General features: G+C 59.3%; 1 protein-coding gene across 1 annotated transcript; it reads left to right on the top strand.

Annotated features, from left to right (window-relative positions):
* The first annotated feature begins 226 nt into the window (after positions 1 to 226).
* LOC147647839 (carnitine O-acetyltransferase-like) lies at positions 227 to 16623 on the top strand. The gene is made up of 15 exons (XM_086870680.1): positions 227 to 289; positions 3873 to 4003; positions 4190 to 5459; positions 6423 to 6526; positions 7635 to 7688; positions 8821 to 8959; positions 10403 to 10589; positions 11257 to 11435; positions 11951 to 12051; positions 12136 to 12258; positions 12340 to 12450; positions 13075 to 13210; positions 13835 to 13897; positions 14270 to 14407; positions 15622 to 16623. Exons 1-15 carry the CDS (start codon positions 227 to 229, stop codon positions 15865 to 15867), a joined length of 3045 nt encoding a protein of 1014 aa, XP_086726806.1. The 3' UTR covers positions 15868 to 16623.
* Positions 16624 to 17108: the final 485 nt, after the last annotated feature.

The raw sequence follows: 17108 nt of genomic DNA, 5'->3' as shown, positions 1-17108 counted from the left end.
GCTCGGAGCCGGGAGGGGGCGGAGCTCCGCGCGGTGGGGGCGGGGCTCGGAGCCGGGAGGGGGCGGAGCTCCGCGGTGGGGGCGGGGCTCGGAGCCGGGAGGGGGCGGAGCTCCGCGGTGGGGGCGGGGCTCGGAGCCGGGAGGGGGCGTGGCCCCGCGCGGTGGGGGCGGGGCTCGGAGCCGGGAGGGGGCGGGGCTCCGCGCGGTGGGGGCGGGGCTCGGAGCCATGGGGCGCGCGCTTTGGGTCTGGGGGCGCCGGGGCCCCCCCCAGGGCCGGGACCCCCCCAAAGTGAGGCCGGGGGGGGGGAGGGGGAGGGGGGGGAGGGGCGGGAGGGTCCGGGGGGTGGGGGAGGGGCGGGAGGGGGTGGGGGAGGGGCGCGTGCGGCTCCGCACGTCCGCAAGGGGGGGGGGAGGGGCGGGGGGTCCGCGTTAATTGGGGCGGGGGGCGTTAATTAAGGGGGGGTCTGTGTTAATTAAGGGGGTCTGTGTTAATTAAGGGGGTCTGTGTTAATTAAGGGGGGGTCTGTGTTAATTAAGGGGGTCTGTGTTAATTAAGGGGGGTCTGTGTTAATTAAGGGGAGTCTGTGTTAATTAAGGGGGGTCTGTTAATTAAGGGGGTCTGTGTTAATTAAGGGGGGTCTGCGTTAATTAAGGGGAGTCTGTGTTAATTAAGGGGGGGTCCGTGTTAATTAAGGGGGGTCTGTGTTAATTAAGGGGGGTCTGTGTTAATTAAGGGGGGGTCTGTTAATTAAGGGGGGTTTGCGTTAATTGGGGCGGGGGGCGTTAATTAAGGGGGGGGTCCGTGTTAATTAAGGGGGGGTCTATGTAAATTAAGGGGGGGTTTGTGTTAATTAAGGGGGGTTTGTGTTAATTGGGAGGGTCCGCGTTAATTGGGGAGGGGTCTCCGTTAATTAAGAGAGGTCTCTGTTAATTAACGGGGCTCTGAGTTAATTTAGAGGGGTCTCTGTTAATTGGGGAGGGGTCTCTGTTGATTAACGGGGGTCTGCGTTAATTAAGAGTGTTTCCTGTTAATTGGGAGGGTCCGCGTTAATTAGGGTCCCGTTAATTGGGGAGGGGTCTTTGTTAATTTGGGAGGGTCTAATTAATTGGGGAGGGGTCTCCGTTAATTGGGGAGGGGTCTCTGTTAATTAAGAGGGGTTTCTGTTAATTAACGGGGGTCTGAGTTAATTAAGAGGGGTCTTTGTTAATTAAGAGGGTCTCCGTTAATTGGGGAGGGATCTCATTAATTGGGGAGGGGTTTCTGTTAATTAACGGGGGTCTGCGTTAATTAAGGAGGGGTTTGTGTTAATTGGGAGGGTCCGCGTTAATTGGGGAGGGGTCTCTGTTAATTAAGAGGAGTTTCTGTTAATTAACGGGGGTCTGAGTTAATTAAGAGGGGTCCCTGTTAATTGGGAGGTTCTCATTAATTGGGGAGGGTGTCCCGTTAATTAAGAGGGGTTTCTATTAATTAACGGGGGTCTGAGCTAATTTAGGGGGGTTTGTGTTAATTGGGAGGGGTTTCCGTTAATTGGGGAGGGGTCTCATTAATTGGGGAGGGGTCTCATTAATTGGGGAGGGGTCTCTGTTAATTAACGGGGGTTTCTGTTAATTAACGGGCGTTTGCGTTAATTAAGGGGGGGTTTGTGTTAATTAGGGAGGGGACTCCGTTAATTAAGGAAAGGAATATCTGTTAATTGGGGGAATCCGAGTTAATTAAGTGGGGGTCCCGTTAATTAAGAGGGTCTCCATTAATTGGGGAGGGGTCTCTCTTAATTAAGAGGGGTCTCTGTTAATTAACGGGGGTTTCTTTTAATTGCGGGGGTTCTTTGTTAATTTGAGAGGGGTTTCCGTTAATTAAGGTGGGGTTATTAATTGGGAGGGTCCGCGTTAATTGGGGAGATGTTTCTGTTAATTGGGGAGGGGGTTTTTGTTAATTAAGGGGGATCCGCGTTAATTGGGGAGGGGTTTCTTTTAATTAAGGGGGGGTCCCGTTAATTAAGAGAGGTCTCTGTTAATTGGGGAGGGGTTTCCGTTAATTAAGAGTAGTCTCCATTAATTAGGGAAGGGTCTGCGTTAATTAAGGAGCGGTTCTCATTAATTGGGAAGTGTCTCATTAATTGGGGAGGGGTTTCCGGTAATTAAGAGGGGTCTCCGTTAATTGGGGAGAGGTTTCCATTAATTACGGGGCTCTCCGTTAATTAAGGGGGTGGTCTGCGTTAATTAGGGGGGGTTCCGTTAATTGGGGAGAGGTCCTGATAATTAAGAGGAGTGTCTGTTAATTGGGGAGGGTTAATTGTCGATACCCCGTTAATTGATGATGCTCTGTTAATTAATTACCGATAACCCGTTAATTACCCATATTCCATTAATTTTCGGTATTCCCATTAATTGCCGCCATCCCACTAATTACTTCCTTTAATTATCAATATCCCGTTAATGACCGTAGCCCTATTAATTACTGATATCCCCATTAATTATCGCTACTCTGCTAATTACCCACACCCCACTAATTGCCAATGTCCCGTTAATTACCGATATTCCCATTAATTGGCGATATCCCATTAATTACTGATATCCCATTAATTAACCTGTTAATTACAGACATCTCATTAATTTCCGATATCCCACTAATTACGGATATCGCATTAATTGCCGATAGCTCACTAATTACCCCCATTAATTACCAATATTCCCATTAATTATCTATATTCCCATTAATAACTCTGTTAATTGCCGATATCCGCATTAATTACCAATATCTCTCTCATTAGCCCCATTAATTAGCGATAATCCCATTAATGATCTGTGTTCCCATTAATTATCCCGTTAATTATGGGTATCCCATTAATTATTCCAATAATTACGGATATTCCCATTAATAATCTGTATCCCCGTTAATTACCCTGTTAGTTACCGTTATTCTCATTAATTACCGATATCCCTTTAATTATCCCATTGTGGATCCCATTAATTATCGATATATCGTTAATTATCTCGTTAATTATCCCTCTAATTGCCAATATCCCACTAATTGTTGATAACCCTTTAATTATCCCATTAATTATCGATATTCCCATCAAGAACCTGTAACCTTGTTAATTACCGCTTTAATTACTGATATTCCCATTAATTACCCCATTAATTGCCAATATTCCCGTTAATTACCGACACCCCATTACAGCCCCGTACCCCGTTAATCCCGCCGTTAATTAGCGCTAATTAACGCTAATTACCGACACTCCATTAGCCCCGTACCCCGTTAATTTCCCCGTTAATTAGCGCTAATTACCGCTAATTACCGACACCCCATTAGTGCCCCGTACCCCGTTAATCCCGCCGTTAATTAGCGCTAATTACTGCTAATTACCGACACCCCATTACAGCCCCGTACGCCGTTAATTTCCCCGTTAATTAGCGCTAATTACCGTTAATTACCGACACCCCATTACAGCCCCGTACGCCGTTAATTTCCCCGTTAATTAGCGCTAATTACCGTTAATTACCGACACCCCATTAGTGCCCCGTACACCGTTAATTTCCCCGTTAATTAGCGCTAATTACCGCTAATTACCGACACCCCATTAGTGCCCCGTACGCCGTTAATTTCCCCGTTAATTAGCGCTAATTACCGCTAATTACCGACACCCCATTAGTGCCCCGTACCCCGTTAATTCCCCGTTAATTAGCGCTAATTAAGGCTCATTAATTACCAGGGGGGGTCCGGGGGGGGTCGCCTTCCCCTCCCCCCTCTGGGGGCGACCCTGGCGCGGCTCCGGGGGGCGCTGGAGGCGCTGGGGGCGGGGCCCGAACCGGAACCGGAACCGGGACCGGGACCGAGAACCGAACCGGAACCGGGACCGGACCGGGAGCAGAACCGGAACCGGGAACTGGAGCGGGACCGGAACCGGAACCGGGAACTGGAGCGGGACCAGGTTCGGGAATGGGATCGGAACCGGGACCGGGACCGGGATTGGGAACGGGACCGGAACCAGAACCGGGATCGGTACCGGGACTGGGATTGGGATTGGGATCGGAACGGGATCAGAACCGGGATCGGGATCGGAACCGGGACCGGGACCGGGAACGGGATTGGGAACGGGATCAGAACCAGAACCGGGATCGGAACCAGAACCGGGACCGGGACCGGGATCGGAACCGGGATCGGGATTGGGACTGGGATCAGAACCAGAACCGGGAGCGGGTTCGGGATTGGAACCGGGACCGGGACCGGGAACGGGATCGGAACCGGAACCGGGACCGGGATTGGAATCGGGATTGGAACCGGAACCAGAACCGGGAGCGGGTTTGGGATCAGGGCCGGAACCGGAATCAGAACCGGGATCAGAACCAGAACCGGGATCGGGTATTGGGATCGGAACTGGGATTGGGAACGGGATCGGAACCGGGATCAGAACCGGGACCGGGATCGGGATTGGGATCAGAACCGGGACAAGGTTTGGGAACGGGATCAGGATCGGAACCGGGACCGGAACCGGGACCGGGATCGGGATTGGGATCGGGACCGGAACTGGGATCAGAACCGGGATCAGAACCAGAACCGGGACCGGGATTGGGATCGGGACTGGGACTGGGATCGGAACCGGAATTGGGATCTGGATCGGGATTGGGATCGGGACCAGAACTGGAACCGGAACCGGGATGGAGATCAGAACCGGAACCGGGATCAGAACCGGGATCGGGATCGGGATCGGGATTGGGATCAGAACCGGGCTCGGGATCAGAACCGGAGCCCGGATCGGAACAGGGATCGGAACCGGGATCAGAATCAGAACCGGGACCGGGATTGGGATCAGAACCGGGATTGGGGTCGGAACCAGAACCGGGGCCGGGACCGGGATTGGGATCAGAACCGGGATTGGGGTCGGAACCAGAACCGGGGCCGGGAATGGGAACGAGATCGGGATCGGGACCGGGATCAGAACCGGAACCGGGACCGGGATCAGAACCGGGACCGGGATTGGGATCGGAACAGGGATCAGAACCGGGATCGGGATCGGAACCGGGATCAGAACCGGAACCGGGACCGGGATCAGAACGGGGATCAGAACCGGGACCGGGACCGGGACCGGGATCAGAACCGAGACCGGGATCAGAACCGGGACCGGAACCGGGATGGGGATCAGAACCGGGATTGGGATCAGAACCAGGACCGGAACCGGGACCGGAACCGGGATCAGAACCGGGACCGGAACCGGGATCAGAACCGGGATCGGGACCAGAACCGGGATCGGGACCGGGATCAGAACCGGAACCGGGACCGGAACCGGGCTCCGATTTGTTCCCAGGAGCGGCACCGGGATCTGAACTGGAGCCAGAACCGGGACTGGGACCGGAACCGGACCCGGCGCCTCCTGCAGGAATTCGGGGCTCCGGGGGGGGCGGGGCCGCGGCTCCAGGAGCGGCTGCGCAGGACCCGCCCCTCCCCCCCCCGGCTGCCGGTGCGACCCCCGGGGAGACCCCGAATTGGGGAGGGGGAGGGGCGGGAGGGGGAGGGGTCCTGAAGGGTTTGGGGGGGTGGGGGAGGGGTCCTGAGGGGGCTTGGGGGGTCCCGGGACCCCCAAATTGGGGAGGGGGAATTTGGGGAGGGGTCCCAATGGAATTGAGGGGGGTCCTGAAGGGTTTGGGGGGGTGGGGGAGGGGCCCTGAGGGGGTTTTTGGGGGGGGTCTGGGGGGGTTTTGGAGACCCCTCCCCAAATTTGGGGGGTCCCAGTTTGAAACTGGGATGGGGGAGGGGCTCCCAGTGGAATTTGGGGGGGTCCCGGGGGGGTTTTTGGGGGGTCCCGGGGGGGTTTTGGGGGTCCCGGGGGGGTTTTTGGGGGGATTTGGGGGTTTTTGGGGGGTCCTGGGGGGGTCCCGGGGGTTTTTGGGGGTCCCGGGGGGGATTTTGGGGTTTTTGGGAGGTCCCGGGGGGTTTTTGGGGGGATTTTGGGGGTCCCGGGGGGGATTTTGGGGGGTCCCGGGGGGGTTTTGGGGGGATTTTGGGGGGTCCCGGGGGGGTTTTGGGGGGATTTTGGGGTTTTTGGGGGGTCCCGGGGGATTTTGGGGGGTCCTGGGGGGTTTTTGGGGGGTCCCGGGGGGGTTTTGGGGGGATTTTGGGGTTTTTGGGGGGTCCCGGGGGATTTTGGGGGTCCCGGGGGGGTTTTTGGGGGGATTTGGGGGTTTTTGGGGGGTCCTGGGGGGGTCCCGGGGGTTTTTGGGGGTCCCGGGGGGGTTTTTGGGGGGATTTTGGGGGGTCCCGGGGGTTTTTGGGGTCTCGGGGGTTTTTGGGGGGATTTGGGGGTCCTGGGGGGGTCCCGGGGGGTTTTTGGGGGGTCCCGGGGGGGTTTTTGGGGTCTCGGGGGTTTTGGGGACCCCTCCCCGAATTGGGGGGGCTGTGACGGGGGTCCCGGGGGGGTTCCCAGGAGTGGCCCTGGGGCTCCAGCGAGCGGCTCCCGCTCCCAGTTCACACCAGTACGGGACTGGTGCTGCCCCGGCTGGACTGGGAGGACTGGAGGGGGCAGCTCTGGTGAGTGGGGGGCACTGGGGGCACTGGGGGCACTGGGACAAACTGGGAGGGACTGGGAATGGATTTGGGGGGGACTGGGGGGGACTGGGGGCACTGGGAGGGGATTGGGGGGGAACTGGGGGGGACTGGGAGGGGATTTTGGAGCACTGGGAGGGAACTGGGACAAACTGGGAGGGACTGGGAATGGATTTGGGGGGCACTGGGAGGGGATTGGGGGGGACTGGGGGGGACTGGGAGTGGATTTGGGGGGCACTGGGGCAAACTGGGATGAACTGGGAGGTTCCAAACTGGTTCTTACGTGTCCAGACTGGTCCGAACCGGTCCCTGACCAGTCCCAGACTGGTCCTAACTGGTCTGAACTGGTCCAAACTGGTCCTTAGTGGTCCTTGACCAGTCCCTAACTGGTCCTAACTGGTCCCTAACCAGCTCTGAACTGGTCCAAACTGGTCTAAACTGGTCTAAACTGGTCTGAACTGGTCTGAACTGGTCTGAACTGGTACCTGACCAGTCCCAGACTGGTCTGAACTGGTCCAGACTGGTCTAAACTGGTCTGAACTGGTCTGACCAGTTCTAAACTGGTCCGAACTGGTCTGAACTGGTCCCTGACCAGTCCCAGACTGGTCCTAACTGGTTTGAACTGGTCCGAACTGGTCCTTAGTGGTCCTTGACCAGTCCCTAACTGGTCCGAACTGGTCCGAACTGGTCTGAACTGGTCTGAACTGGTCCCTGACCAGTCCTAAACTGTTCCTAACTGGTCTGAACTGGTACCTGACCAGTCCCAGACTGGTCTGAACTGGTCTGAACTGGTCCAAACCAGTACCTGAGCAGTCCCAGACTGGTCCGAACTGGTCCGAACTGGTCTGAACTGGTCTGAACTGGTCTGAACTGGTCTGAAATGGTCTGAACTGGTCTGAAATGGTCTGAACTGGTCTGAACTGGTCTGAACTGGTCTGAACTGGTCTGAACTGGTCTGAACTGGTCTGAACTGGTCCCTAACCAGCTCTGAACTGGTCCGAACCGGTCCCTGACCAGTCCTAAACTGGTCCTTACTGGTCTGAACCGGTCCAAACCGGTCCGAACCGGTCCTTACTGGTCCGTACTGGTGCAGGTTCGCTGCCCGCCTCATCTCGGGGGTCCTGGACTATCGGGAGCAGCTCCTGAGGTGACCCCGGGGGGATTTGGGGGAATTTTTGGGGAGATTTTGGGGATTTTGGGGATTTTGGGGCTTTTGGGGTTTTTTTCGTGGTTTTTTGAGTTTTTTTCATTTTTTAATGGGATTTTTTGGGGTTTTTTTGGGGTTTTTTGGGGATTTCGACCTCGGGGATTTTTTTGGGGGGTTTTGGGATTTTTGTGGGATTTTATTGACATTTATTTGGGGGGTTTTTCTGGGATTTTTGGGGTTTTTTTAGGGGTTTTTTTGGGGGTTTTTTGGGGATTTTTGGGTTTTTTTGTGGGTTTTTTGGGGGTTTTTTTGTGGGTTTTTTTTGGGGGTTTTTTTGGGTTTTTTTGGGGATTTTTGGGGTTTTTTGGGGTTTTTTGGGGTTTTTTGGGGTTTTTTGGGGTTTTTTGGGGGGTTTTTTTGGGGTTTTTTTGGGGTTTTTGGGGGGGTTTTGGGGGGGTTTTTTTGGTTTTTTTTGGGGATTTCGACCTCGGGGATTTTTTTGGGGGGTTTTGGGATTTTTTGGGGGATTTTATTGACATTTATTTGGGGTTTTTGGGGGGGTTTTGGGGGTTTTTCTTTGTTTTTTTGGGGTTTTTTGGGGGGTTTTTTTTGGGTTTCTTTGGGATTTTTTGGGGGGTTTTTTTGGGGGTTTTTTGGGGATTTTTGGGTTTTTTTGTGGGTTTTTTGGGGTTTTTTTTGTGGGTTTTTTTTTGGGGTTTTTTTGGGGTTTTTTTGGGGATTTTTGGGGTTTTTTGGGGTTTTTTGGGGTTTTTTGGGGTTTTTTGGGGGGTTTTTTTGGGGTTTTTTTGGGGGTTTTTTGGGGTTTTTGGGGGGGTTTTGGGGGGTTTTTTTGGGGTTTTTTTGGGGTTTTTTTGGGGTTTTTTTTGGGTTTCTTTGGGATTTTTTGGGGGTTTTTTTGGGGGGTTTTTTGGGGGTTTTTTTGGGGTTTTTTGGGGTTTTTGGGGTTTTTTGGGGGTTTTTTTGGGGTTTTTTTGGGATTTTTTTGGGGGGTTTTTTGGGGTTTTTTGGGGGGTTTTTTTGGGTTTTTTGGGTTTTTTTTTATTTTTTTGGGGATTTCCACCTCGGGGATTTTTTTGGGGGGGTCCCCCTGACGCTGCCCCTCCCCCAGCAGGAGGGACCCCCCCGAGCTGTGGCTGCAGGCGGCTTTCGGGGGGTGTCGGGTGCCGGGGTCCCGGCGGGACGAGGTGCTCAGGGTCCCCCCGGGGGAGCGCCCGGAGCCCCCCGAAATCACCGTCAGCACCAACGGACAGGTGGGGGAGGGGCGGGGGGTCCTGGGGGGGATGGGGGGGTCCTGGGGGGGGTCCTGGGGGGGGTTTGGGGGGTCCTGGAGGGGGAGATGGGGGGTCCTGGAGGGGGTTTGGGGGGTCCTAGAGGGAATTATTGGGGATTAGGGGGGGTCCGGGGGGGGGATGGGGGGGTTTGGGGGGGGTTTGGGGGGTCCTGGGGGGGGTTGGGGGGTCCTGGGGGGATTTGGGGGGTCCTAGAGAGAATTATTGTGGATTAGGGGGGGTCCTGGGGGGTCCTGGAAGGGATTTGGGGGGTCCTGGAGGGGGTTTGGGGGGGGTCCTGGGGGGAATTTGGGGGGGTCCTAGAGAGAATTATTGTGGATTAGGGGGGGTCCTGGGGGGTCCTGGGGGGGGTTGGGGGGTCCTGGGGGGAATTTGGGGGGTCCTGGGAGGGATTTGGGGGGTCCTGGTGGGGGGATGGGGGGGTTTGGGGGGTCCTGGGAGGGGTTTGGGGGGTCCTGGGGGGAATTTGGGGGGGGTCCTGGGGGGGGATGGGGGGGTTTGGGGGGTCCTGGGGGGGTCAGAGGGGTCCTGGGGGGAATTTGGGGGGTCCTGGAGGGGGTTTGGGGGGTCCTAGAGGGAATTATTGGGGATTTGGGGGGGTCCTGGGGGGTCCTGGGGGGATTTGGGGGGTCCTGGGGGGGGTTGGGGGGTCCTAGAGGGGTTTGGGGGGGGTCCTGGGGGGGATTTGGGGGGTCCTGGGGGGATTTGGGGGAGTTTATTGGGGATTTTGGGGTGATTTATTGGGAATTTTGGGGATTTTGGGGGTGTCCTGAGGGGATTTTGGGGGGTCCTGGAGGGGTTTGGAGGGGATTTGGGGGGTCCTGATGGATTTGGGGATTTTTTGGGGGTTCCTGGGGAGATTTGGGGGGTCCTGGGGGGATTTTCGGGGGTCCTGGAGGGGTTTGGGGGGGGTCTTGAGGGGTTTATTTGTGATTTTCGGGGGGTCCCGGGGGGGATTTTGAGGATTTTTGGGGGGGTCCCGGGGGGGATTTTTGGGGGGGTCCCGGGGGGGATTTTTGGGGGGTCCCGGGGGGGATTTTGGGGATTTTTGGGGGGTCCTGGGGGGGATTTTGGGGATTTTTGGGGGGTCCCGGGGGGATTTTTGGGGGGTCCCGGGGGGGATTTCGGGGATTTTTGGGGGGTCCCGGGGGGGGATTTTGGGGATTTTGGGGGGTCCCGGGGGGGATTTTGGGGATTTTGGGGGGTCCCGGGGGCGGATTTTGGGGATTTTTGGGGGGGTCCCGGGGGGTCCCGGGGGGGATTTTTGGGGGGGTCCCGGGGGGGATTTTGGGGATTTTTGGGGGGTCCCGGGGGGGGATTTTGGGGATTTTTGGGGGGTCCCGGGGGGAATTTCGCGCTGAACTTTCCAGACCTTTCCATCCCCCTCCCCTTCCCCCCCCCCAGTTTTTCCAGCTGGGGGTCTCGGACCCCTCGGGCCGGCCCCTCCCCCCCCCCGCCCTCCTGGCCGCCCTGGGGGGGCTCCGGGCGCGCGCGGGGGGGGGCGGGGCCGCCGCCCCTCCCCCACCCCTGGGGCTCCTGACGGGGCAGCAGCGCCGAGAGTGGGGGAGGGTCCACGGCGCCATGATGAGGGGTGAGGGGGCGGGGCTTGGGGGGGTGGGGGCGGGGCTTGGGGGGGTGGGGGCGGGGCTTGGGTGGGGGCGGGGAGGGACTTGGGGGGGATTTGGGGGGGAGGGGTGGTGGTTTCGGGGCGGGGCTTAACGTGGAAAGGTGGGGAAGGGGCGGGGCTTGGGTGGGTGGGGGTGGGGAGGGGCTTGGGTGGGGTTTGGGGGAATTTGGGTGGGGTTTGGGGGCGTGGCTTTTGATTTGGGAAGAAAAGGGGAGGGGCTTATGGAGAGTTTGGGGGCGGTGCTTAACCTTCAAATATGGTAAAAGGGGCGTGGCTTCATTGGGTGGGGCCGGGGAGGGTTTGGGGCGGAGCTTTAACCCCCAGTTATGGTAAAAGGGGCGGGGCTTGACTGGGTGGGGCCGGGAAGGGTTCAGGAGCTATTTGGGGGCGGGGCTTAACCTCCAATTACGGTAAAAGGGGCGGGGCTTCCCTGGGTGTGGCCAGGAGGGAAAGCACCTTAATGTTAGGGGGAAGGGGGCGTGGCTTCTGCCTATGTATGGGCGTGGCCTCTGTTTTGAGGGGCGGGAAATCCCTTTTAAAAGGGGGCGTGGCCTCAACTGGGAACGGGGTTTTGTGGGCGGGGTTTTAACCAGGTGGGCGTGTCCCGCTAAGCCCCGCCCCCTTTTCCCAGACCGCCTGAACCGCGCCTCCCTGGGGCGGATCCAGAGGAGCCTCCTGGTGCTGAGCCTGGACTCACCTGTGCTGACGTCACCGGGGGGGCGGGGCCTGGAGGGCGGAGCCGCCCAGGTGCTGCACGGGGGCGGGGCCGGCGCCAACAGCGCCAATCGCTGGTGGGACAAAACCCTGCAGGTGGGCGGGGCTTGGGGAGGAGGGGGCGGGGTTACAGCGGAGGGGGCGGGGCTTCGCGAGGGGGCGGGGTCACAGCTGGGGGGGAGGGGGGCTCAGAGAATTTTTTGGGATTATTTTGGAATTTTTTGATAATTTTTGGATGGGCGTGGCTCCAGGTGAGCTCACCTGTCCCAGGTGGGCGTGGCCAAGCTCAGGGCTCTCACCTGCGGGGGGATTTTTTGGCGCCAAAATTTCCCTTTTTTTTCGGGAATTTTTGGGATTTTTGGGGAATTTTGGTGGGAATTTTTTTGGCTCTTTGGGGCGTGGCCCCAGGTGATCTCACCTGTCCCAGGTGGGTGTGGTTCTCACCTGGGGTAGAATTTTGGGACGGGGTTTTTGGCGCCAAAATTCCCCATTTTTCCCGGGAATCTTTGGGAATTTTGGGGTATTTTTTGGGAATTTTGGTGGGAATTTTTTTGGGGGTGTGATGGGCGTGGCCCCAGGTGAGCTCACCTGTCCCGGTGGGCGTGTCCCAGCTGGTGATTGGCCAGGACGGCACCTGCGGCTCCCTCTTCGACCCGGCCGTCATCGACGGCGCCGCCGTGGCCGAGCTCCTGGACCACGCCCTCCAGCACAGGTGAGCTGGGCGTGGCTTCCCCCTCCCCTCCCCCTCCCCCCCCGGGAGTGGGCGTGGCCGCTCAGGTGCGTCCATCACCAACAGCCGGCAGCTCGGCCACGCCCCCCCGCGCTTGGCCCCGCCCCCGCCCCGCCCCCAACGGCTGCGCTTCAGCGTCGGCCCGGAAATGGCGCCGGAAGTGGAGAGGGCCAAGAGACACCTGGACAGGTGAGGTGGGCGGGGCTTGGGGGGGTTGGGGGAGGGGTCTGGGGGGTGGCCACGCCCCCTGACGCCCCTCCCCCACCCCAGCCTGGCGGCGGATGTGGAGCTTCACTGCCTGGAGCACCCCGGGCTCGGAGAGGGGGCGGGGCCGAGGGCGGAGAGCCTGGTGCAGGTGGCGCTGCAGGTGGCCTTCTACAGGTGAGGGGGGAGGGGACAGGTGGGGACACCTGGGGTCATCTGGGGTCACCTGGGGGTCACCTGAGGGTCACCTGGGGTAATTCAGGGTCATCTGGGGGTCATTTGGGGTCACCTGGGGTCACCTCGGGGTCACCTGGGGTCGTTCAGGGTCACCTGGGGTCATCTGGGGGTCACCTGAGGGTCACCTCGGGGTCACCTGGGGTCATTCAGGGTCATCTGGGGTCACCTGGGGTCACCTGGGGTCACCTGAGGGTCACTTGGGGTCACCTGGGGGTTCTCTGGTCCCACCTGAGCTCACCTGGTGCTCACCTGAGCTCACCTGAGGCTCACCTGTGCTCACCTGAGGCTCACCTGAACTCACCTGGGGTTTCCCTGAGCTCACCTGAGCTCACCTGGCAGTTCCCTGAGCTCACCTGAGGCTCACCTGAGCTCACCTGGTGCTCACCTGAGCTCACCTGAGGCTCACCTGAGCTCACCTGAGGGTTTCCTGGTCTCACCTGGTCTCACCTGGCGGTTCCCTGACCTCACCTGGGGCTCACCTGAGGCTCACCTGAGCTCACCTGGGGCTCACCTGAGCTCACCTGGGTGTTCTCTGGCCTCACCTGTGCTCACCTGTCCCCGCAGGGCCCACGGCTCTCTCTGTGCCACCTGCGAGCCGCTGTCCCTGCGGCAGGTGTTACCTGGCTGCACCGACCTGCTCCGCCCACCTGGGCCCCCCTGCCTGGCCCTGGCGCGAGCGCTGGACGAGCCCGAGGCGCAGGTGAGGGGGGAGGGGACAGGTGAGGGGGGAGGGGACAGGTGACGGTGGGGGAGGGGATAGGTGTGCCCAGGTGAGGGTGTGGCCCCCAGGTGTGTCCCAGCTGTCCCCAGGTGTGCCCGGGTGTGCCCAGGTGTGTCCCAGGTGTCCCCAGGTGTCCCCAGCTGTCCCCAGCTGTCCCCCAGGTATCCCCAGGTGTGACTCAGGTGTCCCCAGGCTCCCCCAGGTGTGCCCAGGTGTGACCCAGGTGTGCCCAGGAGTCCCCGGGCTCCCCCAGGTGTGCCCAGGGGTCCCCAGGTGTGTCCCCAGGTGTGTCCCCAGGTGTCCCCAGGTGTCCCCAGCTGTCCCCAGGCTCCCCCAGGAGTCCCCAGGTGTGCCCAGGTGTCCCCAGGTGTCCCCAGGCTCCCCCAGGTGTGCCCAGGTGTGCCCAGGTGTGACCCAGGTGTCCCCAGGCTGCCCCAGGTGTCCCCAGGTGTCCCCAGGTGTCCCCAGGTGTCCCCAGGCTCCCCCAGGTGTCCCCAGGCTCCCCCAGGTGTGCCCAGGTGTGACCCAGGTGTCCCCAGGAGTCCCCAGGTGTCCCCAGGTGTCCCCAGGTGTGACCCAGGTGTGACCCAGGTGTGTCCCCAGCCCCAGGTGCTGCTGGCGCTGCTGCGCGAGGCCGTGGAGGCGCTGGAGAAACGAACCCAGGAGGTGAGGGGGGGACAGGTGGGGACAGGTGAGGGTGGGCGGGGCTCTGGGTGTGTCCAGGTGTGTGTCCAGGTGTGTGGGTGTGGCCTGACAGGTGCCCCCGCCCCCTCAGGTGCTCTCAGAGTGGGGGGTGGGGCTGTGGGTGTGTCCAGGTGTGTCCAGGTGTGTGTCCAGGTGTGTCCAGGTGTGTCCAGGTGTGTCCAGGTGTGTGTCCAGGTGTGTCCAGGTGTGTCCAGGTGTGTCCAGGTGTGTCCAGGTGTGTGTCCAGGTGTGTGTCCAGGTGTGTGTCCAGGTGTGTCCAGGTGTGTCCAGGTGTGTCCAGGTGTGTGTCCAGGTGTGTGGGCGTGGTCTGACGGGTGTCCCCGCCCCCCTCAGGTGCTGTCGGGGCAGGGGGCGGAGCGACACCTGCAGCACCTGCGCCAGGCCGCCCTCGCCGCCGGGGAGCCGCTCCCCGAAATCTTCCTGGACCCCGGCTACGCCCAGGCCACGCACTTCCGGCTCTGCACCGTGCAGGTGAGCCCCGAAACGCACCTGGGGGACCCAAAACTCACCTGGGGGACCCCAAAACACACCTGGGGGACCCCGAAACGCACCTGGGGGGGGCAGAAATTCACCTGGGGGACCCGAAATGCACCTGGGGGGGCAGAAATGCACCTGGGGGACCCGAAATGCACCTGGGGGGCTCAAAATGCACCTGGGGGGACCCAAAATACACCTGGGAGTGGCAGAAATGCACCTGAGGGACCCAAAACGCACCTGGGGGACCCCGAAACACACCTGGGGGGGCCAGAAATACACCTGGAGGGGACCAAAATGCACCTGGGGGGCTCAAAATGCACCTGGGGGACCCCAAAATACACCTGGGGGGCTCAAAATACACCTGGGGGCTCCGAAACACACCTGGGGGGGGCAGAAATGCACCTGGGGGGCTCAAAATGCACCTGGGGGCCCAAAATATACCTGGAAATACCTAAAATATATGTGAGAGCTCTTAATCCACCCAAAATCCCCCAAAATTCCCTAAAATCCCCCAAAATCCACCCAAAATACCCCTCAAATCCCCTGAAATCACCAAAACTCCCCCCAAATCTTCACCAAAATTCCCAAAAAAATCCCCCAAATCCCCCTAAAATCCCCCAAATCTTCCCCAAGTCCCTCCCAAATCCCACAAAATCCCCCAAATCTTTCCCAAAATTCCCAAAAATTTCCCAAAACCCCCTTAAAATCCCCCAAATCCCCCCCAAATTCCCAAAAATATCCAAAATTCCCCCAAAATCCCCCCCAAATCCCCTCCAAATTCCCCTAAATCCCCCCAAAATCCCCCCAAACCTTCCTAAAATCCCCCAAATCCCCCCCAAATTCCCGAAAATATCCAAAATTCCCCAAAATCCCCCCCAAAATCCCCCCAAATTCCCCTAAATTCCCCAAAATCCCCCCAAAATCCCCCCAAATCCCCCCAAATTCCCAAAAATATTCGAAATCCCCCAAAATCCCCCAAAATCCCCCAAAATCCCCTCCAAAGCCCCCCAAATCCCCCCAAAATCCCCCCAAATCCCCCCTAAATTTCCAAAAATATCTGAAATCCCCCAAAATCCTCCCAAATCCCTTCCAAATTCCCCTAAATCCCCCCAAATCCTCCCAAATCCCCCCAAATCCCCCCAAAATCCCCCCAAATCCCCCCAAAATCCCCCTAAATCCCCCCAAATCCCCCCAATTCCCCTCTCCAGGTGCGCTCCCGCGAGGGATTTTGGCTGCTCCGGGGCCCGCTGGTACCTGACGGGTACGGGGTGGGGGTGGGGCACGTGGCCCCGCCCCGGGACCCCCGGGACCCCTCCCCCAGCCCCGGGGGGCTGCGCGTGGCCGTCAGCGCCTTCCGCTGCTGCCGCGCAACCGAGGCCGCGCACCTGGGCGGGGCCATCCGCGGCGTCCTGGATCACCTGGCGGCGCTGCTGAGGGGCGGCGGCCTGGACTGAGCCACGCCCAGAGCAGGGGGGACACGCCCAGGTCGGGTGGGACACGCCCAGAGCAGCGGGGACACGCCCAGGGACACGCCCAGGTCACCTGAGCCACACCCACCTCACCTGGGACACGCCCAGGGACACGCCCAGGTCACCTGAGCCACACCCAGGTCAGGTGGGACACGCCCAGCTCACTTGGGACACACCCAGGGACACGCCCAGGTCACCTGAGACACCCCCATCTCACCTGGGACACGCCCAGGTCACCTGAGCCACACCCAGGTCAGGTGGGACACGTCCAGCTCACCTGGGACACACCCAGGGACACGCCCACGTCACCTCAGCCACGCCCAGGTCAGGTGGGACCCACCTACCTCATCTGGGACACGCCCAGAGCAGCGGGAACACGCCCAGGGACACGCCCAGGTCAGGTGGGACACGCCCACATCACCTGGGCCACGCCCAGAGCAACGGGGACACGCCCAGGTCAGGTGGGACACGCCCACATCACCTGGGCCACGCCCATCTCACCTGGATAAACTCACCTGGGCCACGCCCAGAGCAACGGGGACACGCCCAGGTCAGGTGGGACACGCCCACATCACCTGGACCACGCCCATCTCATCTCCTGGACCGACTCACCTGTCCCACGCCCTTCTCACCTGGACCACGCCCACAACACCTGGACCACGCCCCCTCACCTGTGCGAATTTGGGCCCCGAGTCTTTGCTTTAGGGAACAGCAATAAAAATTTGGTTTTTTGGGAGCGTTTTTGGAGTTTCCGGAGTTTTTGGGGAGTTTTTGGGGAGTTTCCGGATTTGGGGGATCCAGGTGAGGATTTCGGGTTGGAATTTTGGGAATCCAGGTGAGGATTTGAAGGAATCCAGGCCAGGATTTCGGGGGGGCTCAATCCTGATCCGATCCAAGGAATCCAGGCCGGGTTTTGCTGGATTTAGGCCGGGATTTGGGGGTCGATCCCGATCCAATCCAGGGAATCCAGGCCAGGATTTGGGGGGGGGTCAATCCTGATCCAATCCAGGGAATCCAGGCCAGGATTTGGGGGGTCAATCCCAATCCAATCCAGCAAATCCAGGCCGGGTATTGGGGGTCGATCCCGATCCATTTCCAGGGAATCCAGGCCAGGATTTGGGGGTCGATCCAGCCCCGATCCATTGGATCCAGGCCAGGATTTGGGGATTGTTCCAACTCCAATCCAGCAGATCCAGGCCAGGATTTGGGGGGGTCAATCCCGATCC

Source organism: Cyanistes caeruleus, chromosome 33, assembly GCF_971803275.1.
Source record: "Cyanistes caeruleus chromosome 33, bCyaCae1.hap1.1, whole genome shotgun sequence".
Classification (NCBI taxonomy): Eukaryota; Metazoa; Chordata; class Aves; order Passeriformes; family Paridae; genus Cyanistes; species Cyanistes caeruleus.
This window is presented reverse-complemented; position numbering and strand designations above follow the sequence as displayed.